Raw genomic sequence first — 23,659 nt, 5'->3', positions numbered from 1 at the left:
CAACATTGAAAAGTATCCCTCTGAGATGTTTGTATTATTGTGTTCGCTTTTTACTTAAATGCCCTGGTCCACTCGCACACCCGAGTGACATGGACGTTTGGGCTAAGTGAAATGCGTGACGATCCGACGAAATATGTGAACACATTCGAGATATATTGAAATGATGACCTATGGCATGGTGGCAAGGGAATGCCAGTCCATTCAATGCGAATGGCTCAGATATCGAACCTTTTCTGGAGAATGTCTACGCAAAACGATCGTATCTCGTGAAAATTGAGACGTTTGAACACTGCTGACGAATGAATGTCGAATATCCAACACCATCCGAGGTGTGATGTTACTGTTTTGGAGCGTCCCAGAAAAGTTGCGAAGTTGTAAACTTACAATGCTAAAGCATGGTCAGTGTCTTTTCATGCTAATGATCTGACCACGTTCATTGTGAACTTTCTGATTTCACCGGTTGTTATTGGTAATATTCGGGTTTTTAACCGTCTGACGGGCAGATAGCAGCCTCGGGCTGACTGTGAGCTCCGAGAGACCCCACGTTCGGAGTCTCTCGGACGACGTAGAATTTTCGTCGTCCGAGAGGCCCCGGGCGCGGGGTATGTCTCCCGCCGTCTCCCGCCCCCTCCCCTCCCTGTGTGCGTCTCGTCTGGGTCCGGCAGGTCAGCTGACTGCGCCCGGGGCACTGTCTGACCAGAGCCAGGTCACGGGGTCAGGCCGCGGCCGGCGGCAGTCGGCGGCTGCGGCGGGGTGTGCGAGGTGCCGCTGCCGGGCCCGTCAGACTGTGTCGAGTGAGGACGGAATGGCCAGCCCTGCGGTCATATGGTTGGTGAGTGACACGGGTTGGGGTGCTAGGGGTCACTCGTATCAAGTTAGGAGGTCTTTTTGTTGATAAATAATCTGTAAACTCTGTGCATATTGTCCGCTGGCTTTTACCTCTGGGCCCTCTTTGGTTTTTAGATGTAAGGTGAGAGGACCTACGATTGCGGAACTCTGATTATGGCATGCGACTGATGGCATTTTCGGCGCCATTTCTGCTCTACACTTGCCTCTGTACTTCCCTGTATCGTATTTCCGCACTTTTATGCAACTACCGACCGCCTGTCATCTGCCAGCCGCCAGGCTGATTGTGCCCCACTGATCCCCATCCTTTCTTAGTCAGTCTGTCTGCCTGGCGAGCCGTGTGTGTAGAAGAGGAGGGGTCCATGCCGTGCCGTGCCGTGCCAGTCCCACCCTGCTGCTGTCCACAGTCCGTCTGTCTGCCAAGCCGGACCATGTGGGCGGTCTGCCTCCGTGCAGTGCCGAGTCCCACTCCATCCACAGCCCGTCTGTCTACCGAGAGTTTGTGTGGGGAGGGTTCTGGGCCGTGCTGATTCTCACCCCGTCCGCCCACATTCCGTCTGTCTACTGAGCCGGGCCGTTTGTGTGTGGAGAGCTCTGGGCCGTGCTGATTCCATTTCCATCTGCAGTCTGTCCTTCTGAGCCAGGCCGTCTGGGGAGTCTCCTGGGGTACTAAGTCCCATTCCGTCCAAAGTCGTCAGCCTTCTAATGAGTGCCGTCTGGGCGGCCTGTCTCGGGGTCGTACTACCTACTGATCCTACTGATCAGCGCCGTGTGTGTGTGGAGTTCTGAGCCGTGCTAATTCCCACCCTCCCCTCAGTCGGTCTGCCTGCTGCCCATGGCGGTGTGGGCGTCCGGCGAGCCGTGCGCCGGCGGCGGCTCTGCCCGCGGGCACGCCGACAACCAGACGAGCTGCTCGGTGGCCGGCGAGGAGTACCGCCACGCGCCGCCGGCGCTGCTCGCCAGGTGGCGCCAGTTCGTGTCGCTGCGCACCGTGCAGAGGATGAGGAGTCACGTCCACCACCTGGCCAGGAGGAAAAGGTCGGGGAGCGGGGACTCGAACTGTCACCGCCGGGCTGTGTGTGATGGGAGATGGGTGGGACTACTTTGTTTATTAACACTGAATAGCTCTGTCGTTTTAATGCAGGTATCTTTAGGTGCTTCCATTGGAATTCCGTACACTTTTACAATACTTACGGCGTATTTAGGATCATTAGCTGTCGCCCTGTTTCCCGCGTCTGTGATCTTCGTACTCTAAGTTTGCCTCTCTGATAGTCGGGCAAAATCTCTTTGTATGCCTTGCAGGATAATTTCGTCCCAGTTTCTAGCCATTGCTGTTGAACCGTTGAGCCACCGGACACTGTCCACGACTGAGCAGACTGCGTCCTGTCCGTCCCCGCAGGTCAGCGGGTCAGGGGGAGCAGCCCGCGCGGGACGGGTCGCCGCCCTGCTGCCAGCCACGCATCCACGTGATGCTGCCTCTGTCTGCCATCGCCAGCGGTACAGGTCGGTACCGGGGCTGCTCGGGGCACCAGACCGCGGCTCCAGACCGCTGCCGCACGGCGCGCTCGACTGAGAACGGACTTCAGAGTGCTTCCATTGTGCCATGTATTCATGGGAAGGGGTCATAACAAATGTGAAAATAATTATTGGAATTTAATATCGCAGAGAATGATTCCTTTTCGTCATGATTGGCATAAACAAAATCAGTATGCTGCGACTTGCGAGTTGAAGTTGAAGTTGAAGTGTTTCCGGCCCTTGGCTGGAAGCCATACGGGGGGACGCCTCACAGGCGGCCCAGCCGCCTCAGGAGCTCCACCAGCTTCGTCGGGTCTCCCAGTGCTTCCTTTATCTCCGGCTCGTCCTCTCCGAATATCCTTCGTCTCGCATCTGCCCGGGCGGGGCAGACGGTCAGGAGGTGAGTTAATGTCTCATCCTCCAGCCCGCACTCCGGGCAGGTGGGGTCATCTTCCAGGCCAATTCGGTGTCGATACTCCCGCAGCATCAGTGAGTGGCCGGTACGGAGTCTCGCGACCTCCACGCACTCCCGGCGGGAGAGTCCCAGGCGCTCAGCCGTAGGGGGGCGGCGCACTCCGTTCTGCAGGGCGTAGCGGGTCGGTTGCAGCCGCTGTTCCCACTCCCGGTGGGCGTGCCTCCTCAGCCTGGCTTTTGCTGACGGGAGGTCTATCGGCACGTCATGCTGCTCCAGGTTGGCGGCTTCCCGTGCGATCTCGTCGGCCAGCTCGTTGCCGGGGAGCCCGGCGTGGCCGGGAACCCACTGCAGGGACGCGTGCGTCCCGCGGTCGGCTAGGTCCAGCAGCCTCTGCCAGACTCTGTCCGCCAGGACATCCGTCTGCGCCGCCGGGCCCTCCGCGAGGCGACGCAGGGCCGACTGGGAGTCGGTGCATATTCGTACCTCCCGCGGAGCAGGGCCCTCCGCGCCCCTCAGGAGGGACGCGAGGGCAGAGTCGAGCGCCGTTAGCTCCGCGCGGTAGCTGGAGGTCCAGCGGCCTGCAGGGGTCCGGATCCTCTCCAGCTCCGTCGCCCCCCGGAAGACAACGGCTCCCGCCCCGCCATTTTCGACACCGTCTGTGGCCGATCCGTCTGTGAATACGGTATAGTCGGCTGGCGGGAGTCCCGCCAGGGTCTCTTGTGCCGCCTCCAACCGCTTGTCCGGTGGGTCCGTTCTCTTTGTCGGTCTCGCGACAGCACTGCTGATGGTGACGCCTCCCGCGGCACTCTCCCACGGCGGCGTCCGTGGGACCACCAGCACCGGCTCCCGCGGGAGGTCCCCCAGACCAGCGTCCGAGGACGTACTGAGTCCCGTGTCGGCCCAGCCTCGATCTCGGTGGAGCCGCTGTCTGGGCCTCGTCGCTGTCAGCACCGGCTGCAGGGGATCCCCCGGGAGGTCCCTCAGGTGCCGCTGGGTCGCCGCGGCCGTCAGCTGCCTCCGCCGTATCGCGAACGGCATCACGTCCGCCTCGCGCTCCAGCGCTGGCGCCGGGGTGGACCTGAGGCAGCCGGTGATGATCCGGCATGCCTGGCGCTGGGCGACCTCCAACTGCTCCAGCGTAGTGGGGGCCACTCCTGACATCCAGCCCGCTGCAGCGTAGTCCGCGCACGCCCTGATGTAAGCCAGGTAGAGCGTCCTCAGGTCCGTGGTGCTCGCTCCCCAGGCTTTACCTCCAACTGCTCTCAGGGCGTTGCACCTTCTGACCATCCTGGCCTTGAGGCTGGCCACATGCTGCTTGAAGGATAGTGTGCGGTCGAACGTGACCCCCAGGAAGGTCGGCGTCGGTTCGTGTCGTAGCCTGGTGGTCCTCATGTGCAGGCAGGCCTCCCGTCTCGCCTCGTGAGGGTCGAGGGTGAAGACAGTGGCCACGGTCTTCTCCGCGCTGACCTCCATCTTCCAGCGGTCCGCCCACTTTAACAGTTCGTTGAGCGCCGCTTGGACCCTCGTCTCAGCCTCGGCGATGGTCCTCTCAGTGGCGAAGATAGCCAGGTCGTCTGCGAAGAGGGTGATCTCGACTCCCGGCGGGAAGTCGGTGGCGATATCATTGATGAAGAGAAGGAACAGGAGCGGCGAGAGCACCGCTCCCTGCGGCGTGCCCTCCCGCACGCAGCGGTAGCCTCCGAGCTGGCCGTTAAAGCGGACGCGCGCCTGCCGGTCCTCCAGAAAAGCACGGACCCACGCCACCAGGCAGCGCGGCAGTCCGAGGTCAGCCATCTTCCATAGGAGCCCGATGTGCCACGTGCGGTCGAAGGCCCGCTTGAAGTCAACCAGGGCCATGACCGTCCTCCTTCTCCTCTGAAATCCGTCCGCGACAGCCTGGGTGACTTTCATCACCTGGTCTTCCGTGCAGCGCGCCCGCCGGAACCCCGCCTGGGCCGGGTGCAACAGGTTCCTCCGCTCGACCAGCCAGTAGAGGCGCGCCTGGACCAGCCGCTCGACCACCTTCCCCAGGCAGCTGAGCAGGCTGACGGGGCGGTAGGAGCCGGGCTGGTCACGGGGCTTCCCTTTCTTGAGAATCGGCACGATTGTGCCCTTGCGCCAGATCGAGGGGAGTTCACCCCGGGTCCAGCTGAGATTCGCAAGCTCAAGCAGCTTCTCCCGCCCGGCGTCGCCGAGGTGCACGATCATCTCGTTGGTTACCCCGTCAGATCCGGGGGCCTTGCGTCCGGCGAGTTTGGAGATGGCCATGTCCAGTTCCCTTCTCCCGAAGGGGGTGCAGCAGCCAGCGCGGTTTCCATCGCAGCCCGCACATTGCCCTTTCATGAATTTGGTCAGGTCATGTCGGAACGGGCGGTCTTTCTTGACCCGTGGGGGGAGGTGGCTAGCCCCGGCGTACACCCTCATGAAGGCGTCCGCCTTCCTCTTGTCTGAGGAGTAGGACTTAGCGCCAACCCGCAGTTCCTCGTCTTGCCGCATGGGGGCGCCCTTGCCGTCCAGGGCCTTCATCGTGTCCCACACCTTTCTTGCATCGGTGCGGAGGCTCAGCTGGCTCGTGAAGTCGCGCCATGAGGCTCGGCGCGCCTCCACGATCAGCCTGCGAACTTCACGTTCTGCCTCTCTCCATGCCGCTCCCTGGCCGGGGTCGGTTCTGGCCAGGCCGCGCAGCTGGTTCCGGCGTCTGACAGCTGCATCCACCTCCTCATTCCACCACGGTTTAGGAGTCTTGCGGGCCCCTCTCGGGATCGCCGCCTCCGCTGCCTCCAGTATTACCCTTGTGAGCTCGTCGTTGGCTTCCCTCAGCGAAGTGTGCTCCGTCCATGGCGGCATTGCCCGAACGCCCTCCTCTACGCGGCGGTCGTACTCCGTCCAGTCCGCCTTCGCGAGGGACAGGCGGGGCCGCCGGCGACGACGCTGCTGCCGCGGGGCCCTCTCTCCGACCGTTATGTCCACGAGGATCGGTCGGTGGTCAGATGAGAGCGCATCCTGGGGGTGCCACGCGACCCGGCCCGCCCATCTGACGTGGTGCAACGTCACGTCAGGTGCGGACAGGGTGTAGGGCTCCGCCCTGCTCTGTCGTGTCGGCTCGCCGGTGTTTGCCGCCATGAAGTTGGCTCCGTCGCACCACTCGCCAACGGCTCTGCCCAGCTCGTCCTCTTCGGTGTGTCGATCCCAGGCCGGGCTGTGGCCGTTGATGTCCGCGCAGATGAAGGTGCGCTCACCCGCCGGCCAGTGGTCTGGGTTGAAGTTCTGTACCCGCGTGTCTGTCAGGTCGCCTCTCCGGATCGGTGGAACATACATGTTGACCAGGTTTATTTTCGGGGCATCACACATTTCGACGACACACCAGTCTGAGGTGCGGTCGTTGGGTGCCACGCACGGGCGCTCCAGGCATCTGAAGGCGATGCCTTCGCGCACCAGCGTGACGACGCCCCCGCCGGCCTGTGTGTCATCCCGGCGCCCCCGCCGCCTGTCGGCTCTGATAACATGGTATCCCGACACGGTGAACTCATCTCCATCACTCAGCTTGCTTTCCTGTATAGCAACAAGATCCGGTTGAGTATCATGGAGGTACTTGGTTAGTTCCACTTTCTTGGAGGCGACGCCGTCAGCGTTCCACTGGAGCAGGCGCACCCTGACTCGGCCCGTCCCGGGAGGCGGGCGCTCCACCCGAGGCCCACGGGCCCCTCGGCGTCGCCCGCCCCGGATCGGTGTCAAAGTCGGTGGGTCAGCCTGAGCAGCCCCGAGCGCAGGTCCCGGCGTAGTCAGGACCGGGGGCGCCACCGGGCCCCGCACCGCCGAACGACGCAGCATGCGCCGGCCCCCGCCCGGGCGGACCTCCCGCACCTGCGGGGTCAGCTGCGGCGGTCCGGCCGCGCCGCCCCCGAGCGCGGGCCCCGGCGCAGCCAGGGTCGGCGGCGGCGCCCGCTCCGCTCTTCTCGTCCTTCTCGTCCCCGGCCTGGCAACCGGCGACCCCACCAGAGCCCCTCCTCCTCGGCAGTCAAGGTGGGGGGTCAAGACCGGCGGGGCCGCCGCGGAGCCCCCAGCCGGGGGGCCCGGCACGTCCAGCGCCGGAGGCGGCGTCGGCGGCACCGGGGCAGGGCCCTCTTCGCGCCCCCCGATCCCCGGTTCCGGCGGCTCCGGGACGCCAAGCCTCACCAGCCCGCGGAGCAGGCGTCACAGATCAGGTCCCAGTCCCCGCCTCTCCGCCGTGCACTCCTCCTGGTCATCCATCTTGCGCAGGCGGAGCAGCGTGAAGGACCGGGATTCCGCTCCACGTCTCCGGCCAGAAGAATAAGCAGGGCGAGGCTGGCCGGACTACCTCGCCCCGCCTTGGAAAACCCAAGTCGCTGGTGTCGCCGCCGTCGTGCGGCTCCGGTGAGGAAGGACGGCCGTTTGGTGGCCGCCAGCCGCCGAGGCAGCCGGCAGCCGTCCGGGGTCCACCTGGTCCCCTCTCGGGACCGGAGGCGGCCGTCGTCGAACCCCACTTGCGAGTCGTGCCGGCATATTGAACATTCCTGGGCATAGACGCCGTTAATGGCAGGAGCATGTTTGTATTTTTATTTACCGTGACATAGCGCTATTAGATGCAGCGCGACACATATTTATGGGCATTTTGAGGCGATTAGGCATATGACTGGATTGTTATTAAGATCGCCCGTATAATTTTTACGAATACTTCTCAGGCCTGGCTATATGAAGTCAGCATTTTGACCTGCAATGTATTAATGTCTCCGGCATTTGCTTAAAGTTGAATTGCATATCCGGTTCCAAAGCCTTAACTTCTTATGATTAAAAGCAGTTCATGACATGTATTGTTTATGTTGCATATTCTTTATCTTATTTTTACGGTTACTTATGACCAGCTGTGCATTTTCGAGTTAGTCTTATCGCCGATGATTGACGTGTATCGGGCTTCCTCATTTCGTGGTTCCTGGTGAGTCCTGTGTGTATTTTGTCTGTCGCCCTGATGATGAGTCGTGCTGTCTGTTGTCCCCAGGCCGGCGCGTTGCGGTGGCACAGGCGCCGCCCACCCGCGTGCAGCCGGTCCTGATGGCCTCCTGCGACTCTGACCGGTGTCCGCATACAAACTCCACGTGCACCCAGGTGAGACCGGCGGCTCGAGCAACGGACCCACGACTTCCAGCATATGTGTTGGTGCTGGACAATGAACATGTCATGTAATGTTCCCAGCATTGAATGTTCCAAGAATATTTTCTTGCAGTCCATTGCGGGGGGAGATCTCATAGCTGCATTAAATAGCATGGCCTACAATAAGCGTTAATTGCGCGATAAACGTCTACTGTATTGCTCTGGCATGCATCTTTTTACGGTTTGATTACAACGCCTTTAAGAGCCTCAGTAGTTCGTAAATACTCTGAAGTAAATACTCTTAACCCTATTCCTGGCGGGCTCCGCCGGGACAAGAAACTGGGCGGGGGGGGGGGCGATTCGGCCCCCCTTTAGATCTCAAAAACTACACATCGCAGCGACAAACGGCAAACGGCTTTTGATAGGTCGTTTAAAGATCTACAACTTTTACATAAAACATTTTCAGGTCAGGTCAATATTGAGGTCACCAGAGGTCATCAACGATAAAATGTTTTGGAATTAGTTACCTATATAACTTTTAAACTAAGAAACATAGAGACATAAAACCAATACATTTTTTGTTGCTCTCGCCGAGGCGATGCGAAATAAGTATGTGATGACCTTCACAGGTCAAGTTGAAATTTGACCTGAGGTCAAGGTCAGGTCATTCATCAATGAGGTTGTGGGGTATGGTCATGCTGCATACCAAACGACGTGCCTTGACCAGGCGAGCAGTTTGGTGCCACTTACAAGTCTTTAGCACCATCATGTCGTGATTTATTGACAGAAAAACGATTTATGACGTCACATGACCTCAGATGACCTTTGCCGGTGCCCCTGTCAATTAGCGACACCAGGATCATCACCGATGAGATATTCTTTCATAATACTGAAAGAATTGGGTGGTTTTGACTCGTTTACACGAAGCAGGAGGCGTTTCAATATTTTCCCATAGGCTTGCAATGTAAAGGTCACGAGTCTGGCCTGACCTCAGGTCACAGATATGAAACTTCTGAGATATACAAATTGCACATACTGGTACCCTAACTAAAACCTGAAGAGAAGAAATTGATCGGTCAAAAACTCTAGCTCTGGCGTGATTGCAAACTTTTCTGAGGTGGGGTCACCAAACCGCCTCTGGTGACCTGACCTGACCTGACCCGGCAACTTTTTTTTGGTCAAAATGTGCGTAATGAATGTTTAGAAAAAGTCACCGAGTATGAGCTTTCAGTCTTGCGGCGTTTGGCAATGGCACAAGAAAAACCTGAAGGGGGGCCTTAAAGGCCCCCCCCCCACCAGGAATAGGGTTAAGGAATGTCGATTGAAGGAAAGTAAAAATGAAAGCGAGGAAGTCACAGGCCCTTTGAAAGAGGCCTCTTTCCATGGACAGCTTCAACTTGAACTTCAATTAGAACGGCCGCCGCCTCTCGTCGTCACCCGGTTTCGCTGCTATCCTCTCTCGCCCTACCGACAACTCGCCTCTCACTACACCGGTCCCCATCCTCTCCCTGCACCGCTCCCGTGTCGTGACACCCGTGTCTCCGGTGGCAGGTGTACGCGCCCCAGAGTAACTCCTTACCGTCCCCATCACCCGTCTGCTACCCTCTGACGCCCGGTTCGCCGGCGGCAGGTGTAAGCGCCCCAGAGTTACTCCTCTGCTACCCTCTGACGCTCGTGTACCCCGGCGACAGGTGTAAGCGCCCCAGAGTTACTCCTCTGCTACCCTCTGACGCCCGTGTACTCCCGCGACAGGTGTAAGCGCCCCAGAGTTACTCCTCTGCTACCCTCTGACGCCCGTGTACCCCCGCAGCAGGTGTAAGCGCCCCAGAGTTACTCCTCTGCTACCCTCTTACGCTCGTGTACCCCCGCGGCAGGTGTACGCGCCCCAGAGTTACTCCTCTGCTACCCTCTGACGCCCGTGTCTCCGGCGGCAGGTGTACGCGCCCCAGAGTTACTCCTCTGCTACCCTCTGACGCCCGTGTACCCCCGCGGCAGGTGTACGCGCCCCAGAGTTACTCCTCTGCTACCCTCTGACGCCCGTGTACCCCCGCGGCAGGTGTACGCGCCCCAGATGCTGCTGCGGGTCGACGGCCGGCGGCTCGTCTTTGACCTGATGGACATCGAGTCCGGCTGCCGGTGTGAGGCTGGTGGAGCCGGTACTGCCACTACCACAGAGGCGCCGTTCGACGAGGGGCCCAGGATGGCGGCCACGACCGCGGCAATGCCGCCGCCGGGCGCCAGGGGACACGAGACCTCGGCTGGGAGTCCGGGGACCTCTGCTGCCAGTCCGGGGACCTCTGCTGCCAGTCCGGGGACCTCTGCGGCCAGTCCGGGGACCTCTGCTGCCAGTCCGGGGACCTCTGCTGAGAGTCTGGGGACCTCTGCGGCCAGTACCGGGACCACCACCACTGGTAACCCCGGCACCGCAGCACTGCTGACTGGAGCGCAGCCAGAGACGACGCCGGCAGTCGATATCACCGAACCGGCACCCGTGACGAGCACCGAGACATCGACTGAGGAAGCTAGCACCACGACTAACGAGGCTTCAATCACGACAGAAGCTGCCATAATAACAGAACAAGCAACCACGACGACGGGAGCCGCAACCGAGACTACGGAAGGCGAAACGATTACAGAAACGGCTACAAGTACGCAGCCTGCGACTAAGACCACGAAAGTTGCAACCAAGAGCACGAGAGCGGCGACTACAACCGCGGCAGCTGTGGCTACGAGCACGCAGGCTGCGAGGGCGAGTACGGAAGCGGCAACTGCGACTTCAGAAGCTGCGACTACGACCAAGGAAGCTGCGACTACGACTGCGAAAGCTGCGACTACGACCACGGAAGATGTATCTACGACCAAGGGAGCGGCAACCGCGAGCACGGGAGCCACGACTACGACTACAAAACCTGAGACTACGAGCGTGGAGGCTGTGACTGCGACTACAACTACGGAAGCGGTGATTACGAGCACGCAGGCTGCGAAGACTAGCACGGAAGCGGCGACTGCGACTACGGAAACTGAAGCGGCGACTGCAATTACTGAAGCGGCGACTGCTGCTACGGAAGCTGCAACCGAGACGGAATCTCCCACCGTGACGCCAGAGGCGGCAGCGGTGACGTCGAGCACCGCTGATGTGACGGCAGGGACTGAGAGTCAGCCAGCCAACTCCATAGGGGGCGATGTGACGTCAGGGACAGCCAGTACCACCGGCGCCCCGCGGGAGAGGACGCTCATACCGGAGAGCCCGCGCCGACCCGAGTCCGACTCGCTCCTGACAACACCCAGCGCTGCCACTCCTGACAGCGGTGAAACTACTACGAGAGGCGGTACAACTCCTACTTGGTCAATAGGAGCCGCCGCCACCACCCCAGCCGATACTACACCGCGTGACTCCACTACAGCAGTACCAAGGAGCAATACCTACGCTGACACTACAACAGTCAGCGTTACGGCGGCTGACGCTACTACAGCTGTTATTACGACGGCTGGTATTACGACGGCCGGCCCAACGACCACTGGCACTACATCCGCCGACACTTCTTCCGCTGGCACTACCTCCGCTGGCACTACCTCCGCTGGTACTAAGGCGGCTGACACTACGACAGCCAGCCCTAGGACGGACAGCCCTGCTACTACTGACGCTGCGACGACAGCTGACGTTGCGTCGACGACCACCGGCGTTGCGACGACGACTAGGGACGGTGCGACGACTACGGACGCTGCTGCGGCGACTACGGACGCTGCTGCGGCGACTACGGACGCTGCTGCGGCGACTACGGACGCTGCTGCGGCGACTACGGACGCTGCTGCGGCGACTACGGACGCTGCTGCGGCGACTACGGACGCTGCTGCGGCGACTACGGACGCTGCTGCGACGGCTGACACTGCTGAGACAGTCTCCAGCACGACCGGTACCAGGGCGCTGCCTACGACGGAGCGGCCCGCCGGCACGACGCCGTTCGCTGCCGGTCCGCGGGTGCAGCCGACGCCCACCAGGCCGTCCTCCACCACCGTCACTGTCACGCAGACCGTCTCTGGGGAGTGCCGAGACGCGCCGCCACCGGACCCGGACCGCCAGCGGCCGCCCATGGTGCTGGCCATGTTCGCCGGGGAGGAGGGGGGTGGCTCGGACGGGCCCGGCCGCGGCCCGCTCCGTGGTGACATGGCCCCGCGCGAGGAGGCGCCGCCGCGCCGTCGGCCGCCGGGCCGCGCGCCGCTGCTGCCCAGCGCCGACCACCAGACGCACAACATCAGCCAGGCGCTGCAGCACCTGGCTGGCCTGGCCGGCGCGCTGCCGCAGTGGCCACTGCAGCCGTACCAGCTGACAGAGGACCACATCCGGCTGGCCGGCCTGCTGGCCGCCGCCTACGGGCTCGGCAAGGCCGCCTGCGGGAGGGGTCCGCCGCCGGCGCACGGCTCTCCGACCTGGGCGGTGCCGCCGCGGCCGGGCCTGTCGGGCTGGGCGCAGGGGATGATGGGGTCGCCGCCGGTGACAGCGGAGGACCTGCCGTCGGAGGAGCCGGCGGGAGGAGAGGACGGGCCGGAGGACGAGGAGGGAGAGCGGGCGGCCGCGCTGGTGATGCGACTCCCCTCGGCCGGGCTGTCGGGCCGCGCTGCCGACGGGTCGGCCCACCGGGTGGTCGGAGGGCACGCCAGCAGTCTCATCATGGACCGGATGGGCGAGCTGACTGACGACCGGCCGGCGGCCGCGGCCCTGGCGCCGGCCGCCGTGCCGGCCGACCGGCTGAACGCTATGCGGCTGGTGGAGGACATCATGGACCGGCACCGGAGCGCTCTGGGGGCGCTCTTCAGCGAGCAGCGCCAGCGGCTGGACGAGCAGCTGCGGCAGCAGCGGCGCGCCATCCAGCGCACCTTCGACCTCGAGCTCAAGTACGTGGCCAACATCCTGACCGCTATGGGATCGCGGGACAACCGGCCCACTCACGCAGACGAAGATGACGACCATGAGGATTATCCTGACGAAGCGAATGAGTTTGAGAAACGAGGTGAAGGTGGTGAAGATGAAGGCACAAATCCAGATGAAGACCCCCAGAGTGCGGAAACTGGAGGGGCGGACGTATCACCGGCCAGTCCAACGGACGTCCCCGCCGGTTTATCGACAGCCAACACTACTACCCCTAGTACGGAGGACAGTTCAACTCCCACTACAGAAGACACATCGGGGGGCCTGGCGCGCGCGTCTACACCCAGCCCTACTGAGGTCTCCGAAGGCGTGCCGATCACCTCGTCCGCCGGTGTTTTACAGTCGACCCCCGCTGTGACCCCACCTGCCTCCACGGCGCCTCCAGCCGCCTCCACGGAACCTCCAGCGGCCTCCACGGCTCCTCCAGCCCCATCCACGGCGGCGGCGAGGTCGCAGCAGGCCTCCGACCGGCCGCAGTGCCCGCCGTTCGAGGAGGCAGCCGCGCGCCAGGCGCTGACCCGTGACGCGCGCGTTCTGGCCGACTCCCTGTTCCGGATCGGTCTGGAGCTGTTCCAGGCGGTGCGGCCGGACGGGCCGGCGGCGCGCTCGGCGCTGCCCGAGTCGCTCCGGCTGCGGGCGCGCTCCAGCGGCGACCGGCAGATGGCGCGGCTGGTGCGGGCCGTGGCCGGCAGTCAGGTGCGCTTCCAGTTCGCGCTGTCGGCGCTGGAGGGCCGCGCCGGCGCGCTGGACCGACTGCGGCGGCTGCTGCGCAGCGGGGCCGAGCGGCGCCGCGCGCCGGCCGGCCCCGAGTACAACCTGACCATGGCGGTGACGGCGCTCACCTCCTGCTTCATCGACGGCGTGCCCGGCTTCAGCGTGGAGAACAACCTGGACGGCGGGACGGCGTTTGCCCAGATCCGACGGAACACGGCGCGGCTGCAGGTCAGTGAGGCGCTTACCGTCTCTGAGGCTAGCGACAGTCCCTACAGCTGATGGCACTGTAGTCGTGTAAATCTTAACTTGCCGTGATCGGTTTATTATTACGACCGACTTATTACCTAGGCAAGTATTCTGTGGTGTAGAACAGAAATGCTATCTGTGCCCTTACAACTGTTCACCATCCGCTGTTTGTGAGACCCACCCCACGCTGCTGCCGACAGGAGCGGTCGGACGGCGGCAGCTCTGTGACGCTGCGCCTCTCCTCTGCCCTGGAGCGCGTCTGGGAGCTGTACCGGTTCCTCCTCAACACGTTCGTTGGTCGCGCGTCCAGCGTGCAGCTGCGCTCGGAGCAGAACCTGCGCGTGGTGTCTCTGCGGCCGGTGGAGCTGCGCGCCGAGCTGCGCCGCGCCGTAGCCGGGCTGAGCCGCGCCCGGCGGGCTGAGCTGCGCCGACTGCTGGCCGCGCTGGCCGCCGGCAGCGGCGAGCTGCGGCACGCCGTCTCCGAGCTGCGCCACCTGATGGCGCTGCTCGCAGACATGAGTGATCTGATGCTGACCTCCGGGCCGGGCGGCGGCGGTGCCGTGCAGACCGGGCCGGCGGCCGTGGTGCGCCACGTCGGGGACGCGCTGCTCGCCGGCCTGGACTGCCTGCTGAGCGCGCTGGCCGGCTCGTGGGCGCCGTCTGCCAGTCGGGAGCTCAGCGCGCCGACCGCCCCGGCGCCGGCCACCTGCCCGTCTCTGGAGGACTCGGCCGAGGCCATCCTCGACAACATGCCCGTGTTCGCCGAGATGCTCTATAAGATCGGGCTCAAGTTCACGGGCGCGTTCAGCCTGGAGCCAGGCGCGCGCCGGGCGGCGGCCGTACCTCGCGTGGACGCGGCCGCCTCTGCGGCCAGCCTGCAGACGGAGCGGCTGGTTCGCGTGGTGGCCGGCAGCGCGGGCCGCTTCCGGCCGCCGCTGGCCGCCGCCGAGGACTACATCTCGCTGCTGGACCGGCTGCGGACGCTGCTGGCGGCCGGCGCCGACCGGCCGGCCGCGGAGCCCGCCACACAGGACCACAACCTCACCGCGGCCGTGTCGCTGATGACGGCCTGCTTTGTGGAGCACGTGCCCGGCTTCGAGCTGGAGCAGGCGGCCGGGGCCCGGGCGGCGCTCTCCGTGGTGAGCCGGATGGAGACCGTCGATATCGAGGTGAGACTCACGGCGGGAAGGCGTCTGGTTTTACTGTGAGTGTTATCTTGTGGTAGTCTTTGTGGTCAAGCGGATGCATGCTACTCTGCCAAATAATAGTCATAGTTTCTTCCAGCTTCTTTCTTCCAGCTTTGCCGAAAGCTTTGCCCTCACGAGACTCCTAGATAAGTAATGGCTTGTCACCAATTCATGACGTCGATTAGGTCTCTTCCATGAGACCTCTCTAAACCTCCCGTGACCCGTGTGTGTATGCCGGTTACAGGCGAGGAACGTGCCGGCCCAGGAGTCGTCTGTGGCGACCCGCCTGTCTGGCATCATGGTCCGCATCTGGACCAACTGGATCGCCATGTTCAACAGCTTCGTCCGTCCGACCACGGACGTCCAGCTGCACCAGTCGACCAACGTGCGTGTGCTCTCGCTGCGCGACTCGGAGCTGCGCGCCGCTCTGCTGTCGGCCGTGGGCGCGCTGCGGCCGGCCGAGCTGACCGAGCTGCGGCGGCTGTGCGCCGCGCTGGCCGGCGCCGACTCGCGGCTGCAGCCGGCCGTCGGGGAGCTGCGCCACCTGATGGACTACCTGGCCGATATCACCGACCTGCTGCTCACCACGGGCGCCGCCGGCCGGCAGGCGATCGCCGCCGGACCGTCGGCCGTCATCCGGCACATGGGCTACGCGCTGCTGCACAGCCTGGGCTGCTTCTCGGCGGCGCTGGCCGGCGGGCGGACGGCCGACGCCTGGGGCACGCCGTCGCCGCCCACGGCGCCGCCGCCGCCGCCGCCGGCCGAGCTGGCTCGGTGTCAGCTACTGGAGGAAGCCAACAGCGACCCAGCCGTGCTCGGAGACCTGGAGGTCCTGATGAAGGACCTGTTCGACATGGGGCTGACGTTCTTCAGCCTGTTCAAGTCGGACCCGGTGTTCTCGTCGCTGTCGGTTGGCCGGGCGGCGGCCGTCGGCCCGGCGTCGGTCAGTGTTCAGATGCGCTGGCTGATGGGCGCCGTGCGCGGCTCGGCCGGCCGCTACCAGTTCCCGCTGCTGGTGCTGGAGCAGCACATGGCGCCGCTGGAGCGGCTGGGCGCCCTGCTGGCGGCAGGCGCCGGCGGCGTGCCGCTCTCCGAGGCGCGGAACGACCACAACCTGACCGAGGCCGTGGTGGCGCTCACCGCCTGCTTCGTGGAGCACGTGCCGGGATATCACCTGGAGGAGATCCTGGAGGCCAAGTCGACCGACACCGCGCCGGAGGAGCTGCCGCCGCGGCCGCCCGTCAGGGTAGGTGGCCAATTCGACGATAGTCTGCGCTTATGATGCTTGTGATGTGGATAGACATTTTCGCAGTGTAACTTTGTTCGTAGTATAACTTAAAAGTATTAGTACTCATGACTGATAACCTGTGCGATAATGTGATACCATTTCATCTACATCGCCCGTGCAGTGTCGACGTCTGCACTCCGTTCACCTGCGTGTTTTAACGCTCTCTCCGCCCTTCTGCTCTACAGCAGCGGGCCTCCGACAGCGGCTCTGTGACACTGCGCGCTGCCGACCTGGTGGCCAACACGTGGCGCGTCTGGCAGACGATATTAGGCGCGTTCGTGCGGCCGGCCTCTCTGGTGCAGCTGCTGCGCGAGCGCAACGTGCGCGTGCTGTCTGTGAGTCGGCCGCGGCTGCGCACCACCGTGCTCGAGGCTGTGTCTGCGCTGGACCGGCTGCAGCGCGCCGAGCTGGAGCGCGTCTGCCGGCAGCTGGCCGCCGCCGAGCTGCGCTTCGCCGCCGGCGAGCTGCGCCAGCTGATGGCGCCGCTGGCCGAGCTGTCCCGGCTGCGGCTGACCAAGGCGCCGCGCGCGCGCCGCCAGGGCACCGCCGGACCGGCCGGCATCGTGGAGCAGATGGGCCGCGCGCTGCCGCACAGCCTGGGCTGCTTCCTGGCCGCGCTGGCCGGCGAGGAGGTGGACGGCGGGCCGGCCGCGCCGCCGGCGGTCACCGAGATCCCGGCCACGGCGGCGCCGGGCGCGCAGCCCGTGCCCGGTCCGCTGCCGGCGGCACCGGCCGCCGCCGAGCCGCCGCAGGAGCCGCTCTCTTCACCCCAGGAGACTGACGGCGCCGACGGGACGCAGGATCAGGATCAGGAGCTGGAGGAGGGAGAGGAGCCGGAACAGGAGCACGGACAGGAGCCGGAACAGGAACTGGAAGACGAGAAGCAGCAAGGACAGGAGAACGGACACGAACATGGACAGGGAGGGGACGGACAGCATCCGGAGCACGAGCACGACCACGGTCACGGTACGGACGACCACGACCCGTTCCTCACTGAACAGGAGGTGGATGTGGTGGACGATATACTGGCCGGACTGGGGTAGGCGCTCCAGAGGGAGGGGCGAGTGGGGCGGCCGGGGGAGCTCTGTGCGGAGCGCGGGGACGTGAATCTGGGTGTCCGAGGCCGCTATCAGGGTGGGTGCCTCGAGTCGGTGTTCGATTTTACACGGGTGCCGCAGGGTCCATTTTAGTGGCCCAGGAGCTGGCGCGGCATGTTCATATATTCACGGCCGGTGGGTGCTGTTTTTATGGAATGCAGGGGATTGTGAATTAGACCCCTAGTCTCTTGCGTCCGGGTGGGATATGGTCGTTACAATTACAATCACGATTACGAGCGGTCACGATTGTGCTAGAAATACCTAGAACCGCCCATCCGAATGACACACTCGTTACAATTCACTGCTGTTCTGTTATATCTGAAGTATTGTTATATTGTTATATTATATATTGCCGTCGTAAATAAACTTCATTCACACATCTTACCGGAGCAGTGCAGATGGGTTGATGGGAGCAGGTGGTCGGTTGGCTATCAGTGGAGCCGGCCAGTCGGGTGGAGCCACTGTGAAAATGGCCACCATCCCATCTGACGGGTCAGGCCGGGACGCTCGTACGGAGCAGACGTGGGGCACTGCCGATCCCTTATGATTCAAGCGGGAGAGTGCGGCAACACGGCCGCGCGGGTCTGCGCTAGTCCGGTCCTGGGCCCAGGACTATGGTCGCCGGAGCCGTTACAACTCTGACATTCTGTTGTCCGGAACGGGGAACGGTGGTTTCCAGCGGTAGCGCTTATGTCGCCCGCGGGCACTGGGGACACGGGAATGACGGAGGGGGAGGGGACGCCACTCAGATTAGTGGAGAATGTTCGTCAAATGTGATCTCCGGGCCACTGTGAACGGTACGAGCTGATGAGACTTAGCGGCAGTCGGTCAGAAGCTGTTAGGCAATGACACTGTACGTAATGAACCCTCCTCGCCCGGCCGGAGCCATGCGGCTCCGCTGGGCGCAGGCCCCTCAGTTGAGGGTGAGTAGACCCCAGCAGGCATATAGGACAGGCGGGTCCCAATCAGGGTCGGGCAGCGTGTCAGCAAGTGCTGTGGGGTGTCCGCCTCCTAGCAGACAGGGCACCGCTTCAGTTCAGAGGCATCCACGTGATTTGCTCTGGTAAACCTTTTGCGCTGCTCCAGGTCATAAGCCGATCAATTGACAGCTGGATTACAAAACGATGTGTACGATAATATAAAAATGTATTAATAAAATGGCTTTTGGCTCTTTAGCACACCTTCATAAAAACAAACACCAGTTTGTACAAACAAAGTAGCAAACAATATAAAACGTCTAGCCTCCTCAAGAGTTCAGCCAGGCGATGCTTGCACTCTCCCTTCCTCTCCCGTTCTCTCTCACTCGGTGTCACTCTCTCTCCGATGAGTAAGGCTGGCGCCGGCGGCGCGGTAGCTGCTGGCGGCTGGACGGCTCTGGCGGGCGCGCCCCTCCCAATAAATAACAAGTGACGGCGCGGCCGGCGCGGCGCGCCATCACCGAGCTGGCACTGGGCGGTCGGGTCGGTGGCGGCGCGCCGCCGCCGTCGCCTCTGCGCCGCTGCTCGGCGCCGAGTAGCGCGCAGAGCGGCGGCGGCGGCGCCGTCTGGGCGGCGGCACGGCGCGGCGTCCGGCGATGGACGCCGGCGTGCCGGCACGGTGGGCTGGATTACAGGGCGGCCCGGCGGCTCCCGCCCCGGCCGTTTGGCACTGAGCTGCGCTTCAACTGAGTGGAATGTAGGTGGGCCGCGACTCGACCAGCGAGGCGCGGCGGCGGCGGCGGACCGGCCGACCTGGCGGGCAGACGAGAGCAGCGTCAGACGAGGAGACACTCTCCTCAAACACAAAAAAAAAAAACTGAACCAGACAACTGCTTCGTAATAACGTCGCAGGATGCAGCGCAAAGCAGTCTTGATACTTATCACGTTGAAACATTTAGAATCAGTCTTTCTTCCCTTCAAAACTATTTTTGATTCCAAGCTCTTGAAGTGCAGCGGCCTCCCTGCTACCTACCCACCGCAGCCCCTCACCGACTCACAATACCCTGCCAGCTCCCGTTATCCGTGACTCTAACACCCGGCCGTCTACCCTGCCGTGCCCCGCCCCGTACGCTCACCGGCGGCCGGTCAGTCGCCTTTGAGCAGCTCCAGCAGGATGTCGAAGGTGGGCCCGTCGGACGAGCTGCGCGCTGCGATCAGCTCCTTGCCCAGCTGGCAGGCGCGCTCCACGTCCGGGATACGCAGCAGCAGCTCGCCGAACTTGCTGGGCGTCTGCGGCGAGTGGGACATGGTGTACTGCTGTAGCGCCTGCAGTACCTGCTCCCGGCACGCCGACACCTTGTGCGGCTCGGTCAGCACCGACGGGTCTGGGGGGGGGGAGGGGGCGGGGGTCAGCACCGACGGGTCTGTAAACGGGAGGGGGGGGGAGTCAGTACCGACACCCAGTGCGGCTCAGTCAGCACCGACGGGTCTGTAAACGGGGCGGGGGAGTCAGTACCGACACCTTGTGCGGCTCAGTCAGCACCGACGGGTCTGTGGGGGGGGGGGGGGGGGGGGAGGGAGAGTCAGAAGTCAGTACCGACACCTTGTGCGGCTCAGTCAGCACCGACGGGTCTGTAGACGGGGGGGGGAGGGGGAGTCAGTACCGACACCTCGTGCGGCTCAGTCAGCACCGACGGGTTTGTAAACGAGGCGGGGGAGAGTCAGTACAGACACCTTGTGCGGCTCAGTCAGCACCGACGGGTCTGTAAACGGGGCGGGGGGGGGGTCAGCACCGACACCTTGTGCGGCTCAGTCAGCACCGACGGGTCTGTAAACGGGGGGGAGGGGGTCAGCACCGACAGGTCTGGGGGAGGAGAGAGTCAGTACCGGCACCTTGTGCGGCTCAGTCAGCACAGAGTCAGAGACAGCAGAGGGGAGGGTTGGGCAGGCCAACCATGGCGAGTCTACACTTACAGGAGGAAGACAGAGTTGGAGAGTCCGAGAGAGCAGAAGGAGGGTGGAGGCCCGCCAGCACTGACGGGCTTTAGGCAGCATTACGGTATAGGAGTCAGAGGGTGAAGGGTGTGAGGAGAAAGGGTCGACAGGCGAGGTCGGAGTGGAAGGTAGGATAAAGGGATCAGAGGGCGCACAGGTAGGAGATCACAGCGAATCACTAACCGGTGGACTACACGAAAAGCATGCAGCAGCTCGTCAGCATGAGCCTGACTGAGAAACAGCCTGAAAACCCGATCAATTAAAACCTGGCGACCTGATTACGCGCTACCCTGATTCAACGATTACACGCTTCCCGTGTTCCCCACAACACAATGCCCGCCCGCTATCCTAGCACAGGTGACCTCGGCACAAGCACCGGCCACCGTGCAGTGTCACAGGGGTCCCGGTCTGGGAGGGGTATCACTGACCGCCATTGGAAGACAGCAGCACGATCACTTTGAGCGCGATGTACTCGTAGTAGTCGACCTGGAGTCGCCGGAACTGGTCAGTCAGCGCCACCATACGCTCCACACAGCGGCCCACGCCTGAGGGTCACAGGTCAGAGGTCAGGTCACAGGTCAGAGGACAGACAGCATTACCACGCAACGGTCCACGCCTGGATGTCAGGTCTGGTCAAGTTGCCAGCCAGAACACAGGCCAGATAACAATACCACACAGCGATCAGTGCCAGTCATGTGTCAAAGACAGTGTGTCAGTGTGTCGTACCGATGGCGTTGGCCTCCTGGACGCTGACGGAGCGGCCCCGCGACACCCGTATGTGACCGGGAGTGTCAGTGTCAGTGTGTCAGTGTGTCAGTGTGACGTACCGATGGCGTTGGCCTCCTGGACGCTGACGGAGCGGCCCCGCGACACCCGTATGTGGCCGGGCGTGTCAGTGTCAGTGTCAGTGTGTCAGTGTGTCAGTGTGTCGTACCGATGGCGTTGGCCTCCTGGACGCTGACGGAGCGGCCCCGCGACACCCATATGTGGCCGGGAGTGTCAGTGTCAGTGTGTGTCAGTGTCAGTGTGTCAGTGTCAGTGTGTCAGTGTCAGTGTGTCAGTGTGTCGTACCGATGGCGTTGGCCTCCTGGACGCTGACGGAGCGGCCCCGCGACACCCGTATGTGACCGGGAGTGTCAGTGTCAGTGTGTCAGTGTGTCAGTGTGACGTACCGATGGCGTTGGCCTCCTGGACGCTGACGGAGCGGCCCCGCGACACCCATATGTGGCCGGGAGTGTCAGTGTCAGTGTGTCAGTGTCAGTGTGTCGGTGTCACTGTGTCAGTGTCAGTGTGTCAGTGTGACGTACCGATGGCGTTGGCCTCCTGGACGCTGACGGAGCGGCCCCGCGACACCCGTATGTGACCGGGCGTGTCCAGGGAGCGGTAGCAGCAGTTGAGCAGCAGCAGCTGACACCACGTGTTGATCAACAGAGCCGTCTGGTCGTCCAACTGCGGAGGGCAGAGAGGGCAGACGGTCAGACTCGACACAGGACACAAGGCGGCGGTCAGACTCACAGCGCACACGGCGAGGGGACGGAAGGGCGGCACAGGTCAGAGAAGGAGCTTCCAAGTGAAGCGGGCCGAGTGCGAGGAGGACCCGGGTTCGAGGTAGTCAGTAGGCTGTGCGGACGCCGGACGGTATATAGTGGCTTACACGGTAGTTCGGTCTAACGGGCAAGTTAATATGCGCCCGGAGGCATGTCACAGCGAAAAAGGCTAGCTAGCGCCAAACTCCTGTATTATTTATCTACATACACCCAAATAGATTGTTTTCTTTATCATCTCGATCAAAACGTTTACTGTCAGTGGGCCCGTTGTCCCTGCCCCCTCTCGGTCCCGGCGCCGCGACTCACGTGGATCTCTTTGAAGAGCGGCAGGCTCTTGCACCACTTGACGATCTTGTAGAGCCGGTGATCGGCGATGTGGCAGAGGCTGCTGTAGTCGCCGGCGCCGGCGGCCGCGGCCGCCGCCGCCGCCGCCAGACCGGACGGCTGCTGCGAGGCCGGCGAGGGCACACTGTCCGCCGGAGACGGCTGCCACAGGTGCTCCACTGACATTATTTGCTGCCGGACCGCCGAGCGACGTGTCAGGGGTGAAGGGCGAGGGAATATTAGCCTCCAATGCAGCAAAATAAGCTTCCCATAATTGTGTTTTAAACCATGATTCCACACACTACCAGTCACTACCGGCCTCAGGTCCATACGACCAGTCAATGACACTCAAGCATAATATCAAGATTCCAGAGCAAAGAGGCCCGACTCCTGCAGTGACCGCGGTCCCCGCTCTATGAACCCAGTCCCTGCCCGGTCCCTCCGCAGTGACCCCTGTCCACAGCACCCCTCCCTACTCCGTGACCGGACCGGTCGGCTCACCTTCAGCAGGGGCGGGGTGGCCGGCCGGCCGTCCGGCGGCGCGCCGCCCTCGCTCGGCTCGGCCTTGACGTGTGGCGCCGCCTGGAGCGGGTCGGCCGGGCCGCCGCTGGTGGCGCCACCTGCAGAGGGCGCCACCAGCGACGGCGGCACCGTGTACGAACACTGGTAGGTGGAGCGGCCGCCGCGCGTCCGGTCCTCGCGGATCGCTGCCGAGAGGAACAGGTCAGGTTAGGCCAGGTTAGTACGATCTTACTAATAACAGATGTAGATCAAAGTCTCATGCAACACGCAACAGTGCCATTCCACTGACGCGCCAGGGCCTATGAACAATTATCCTCCCATCAAAGTAAAGTTTCATGAAAACAATATTTGTGCCATATTCAAACGTTCCCGAGACAGATCATGTTTTCCTTTTACGACCAGTATGTTTGCCCTCCCATCACGAGGGTAGACTTTATGCCCGTCACGGGCGGACAAGTAGCACTCAGTCTCGCCCGGGACTGGCCAAGTACAAAGAGCAGCGTTTGCCGGTGAGCCCCAGTCCGTCGGCCGTGATTCACACCCGGGCCGTCAGGCCACAACGAGCCGGTGTCATCAGCCGGCCGGCGACAAAAATCACCCGGCAAAACTATCAGCGGCACGTGCAGGAGGAAAGTGTCGCCGCGTCCAGCCGTCAGTGACGTGTCTCCGAGAATTCAGGCGGCACCCTGCAGCAGCAGAACGCTGCCGTCTCCCCCCCCCCCCCGTCAACCCCTGAGGACGGTCCCTTCGGTAAGACGGCAGCGCCCACAACACAAAGCCTGGCTCGGCGACCGTCCGACCGTCCGTCCGTCCGTCCGTCCGTCCGTCCGTCCGTCTGCAGTGAGCGGCCGCGCTGACTCAGTCGGCCGCCATTGCGACACGCCGCGCGGCCCCGTCCGTGCGCCGCCGGCCGACCGACCTTGCCGCCGTGCCGAGCGGCCTTGTAGGGCCGGCCGGCGCGGCGCGGCGCGGCTCGGCTCGGCTCGGCGCGGCCACCGGTCCGACGGGCC

The 23,659-nt window shown here is 63.1% G+C and overlaps 2 protein-coding genes across 2 annotated transcripts in view; one reads left to right on the top strand and one right to left on the bottom strand.

The window, feature by feature from the left end:
- The first annotated feature begins 746 nt into the window (after positions 1-746).
- On the top strand, positions 747-17,728 carry LOC122388663. The gene is made up of 8 exons (XM_043379933.1): positions 747-832; positions 1,664-1,884; positions 2,246-2,349; positions 7,794-7,900; positions 9,942-13,754; positions 13,973-14,941; positions 15,204-16,205; positions 16,433-17,728. The coding sequence occupies exons 1-8, from the start codon at positions 806-808 to the stop codon at positions 17,288-17,290; spliced, it is 7,101 nt and encodes a 2,366-aa protein (XP_043235868.1). The 5' UTR covers positions 747-805; the 3' UTR covers positions 17,291-17,728.
- Positions 17,729-18,473: 745 nt separating this feature from the next.
- Positions 18,474-23,659, bottom strand: part of LOC122388664 (nuclear hormone receptor FTZ-F1 beta-like) — a 28,153-nt gene continuing 22,967 nt past the window's right edge. Inside the window, exons 6-11 of the mRNA XM_043379934.1 lie at positions 22,629-22,834; positions 22,110-22,319; positions 21,564-21,705; positions 20,685-20,801; positions 19,398-19,646; positions 18,474-19,074 (exon numbers count right to left, since the gene is read on the bottom strand). Of these exons, the coding sequence (XP_043235869.1) occupies positions 19,408-19,646; positions 20,685-20,801; positions 21,564-21,705; positions 22,110-22,319; positions 22,629-22,834 (914 nt within the window). The 3' untranslated portion in view covers positions 18,474-19,074; positions 19,398-19,407. The remainder of the gene's footprint in view (positions 19,075-19,397; positions 19,647-20,684; positions 20,802-21,563; positions 21,706-22,109; positions 22,320-22,628; positions 22,835-23,659) is intronic.

Source organism: Amphibalanus amphitrite, unplaced genomic scaffold (assembly GCF_019059575.1).
Source record: "Amphibalanus amphitrite isolate SeventyFive unplaced genomic scaffold, NRLGWU_Aamphi_draft 000330F_arrow, whole genome shotgun sequence".
NCBI classification, from domain to species: Eukaryota; Metazoa; Arthropoda; class Thecostraca; order Balanomorpha; family Balanidae; genus Amphibalanus; species Amphibalanus amphitrite.
The sequence above is the reverse complement of the archived record's forward strand: the minus strand, read 5'-3'. Positions and strand labels throughout refer to the sequence as shown.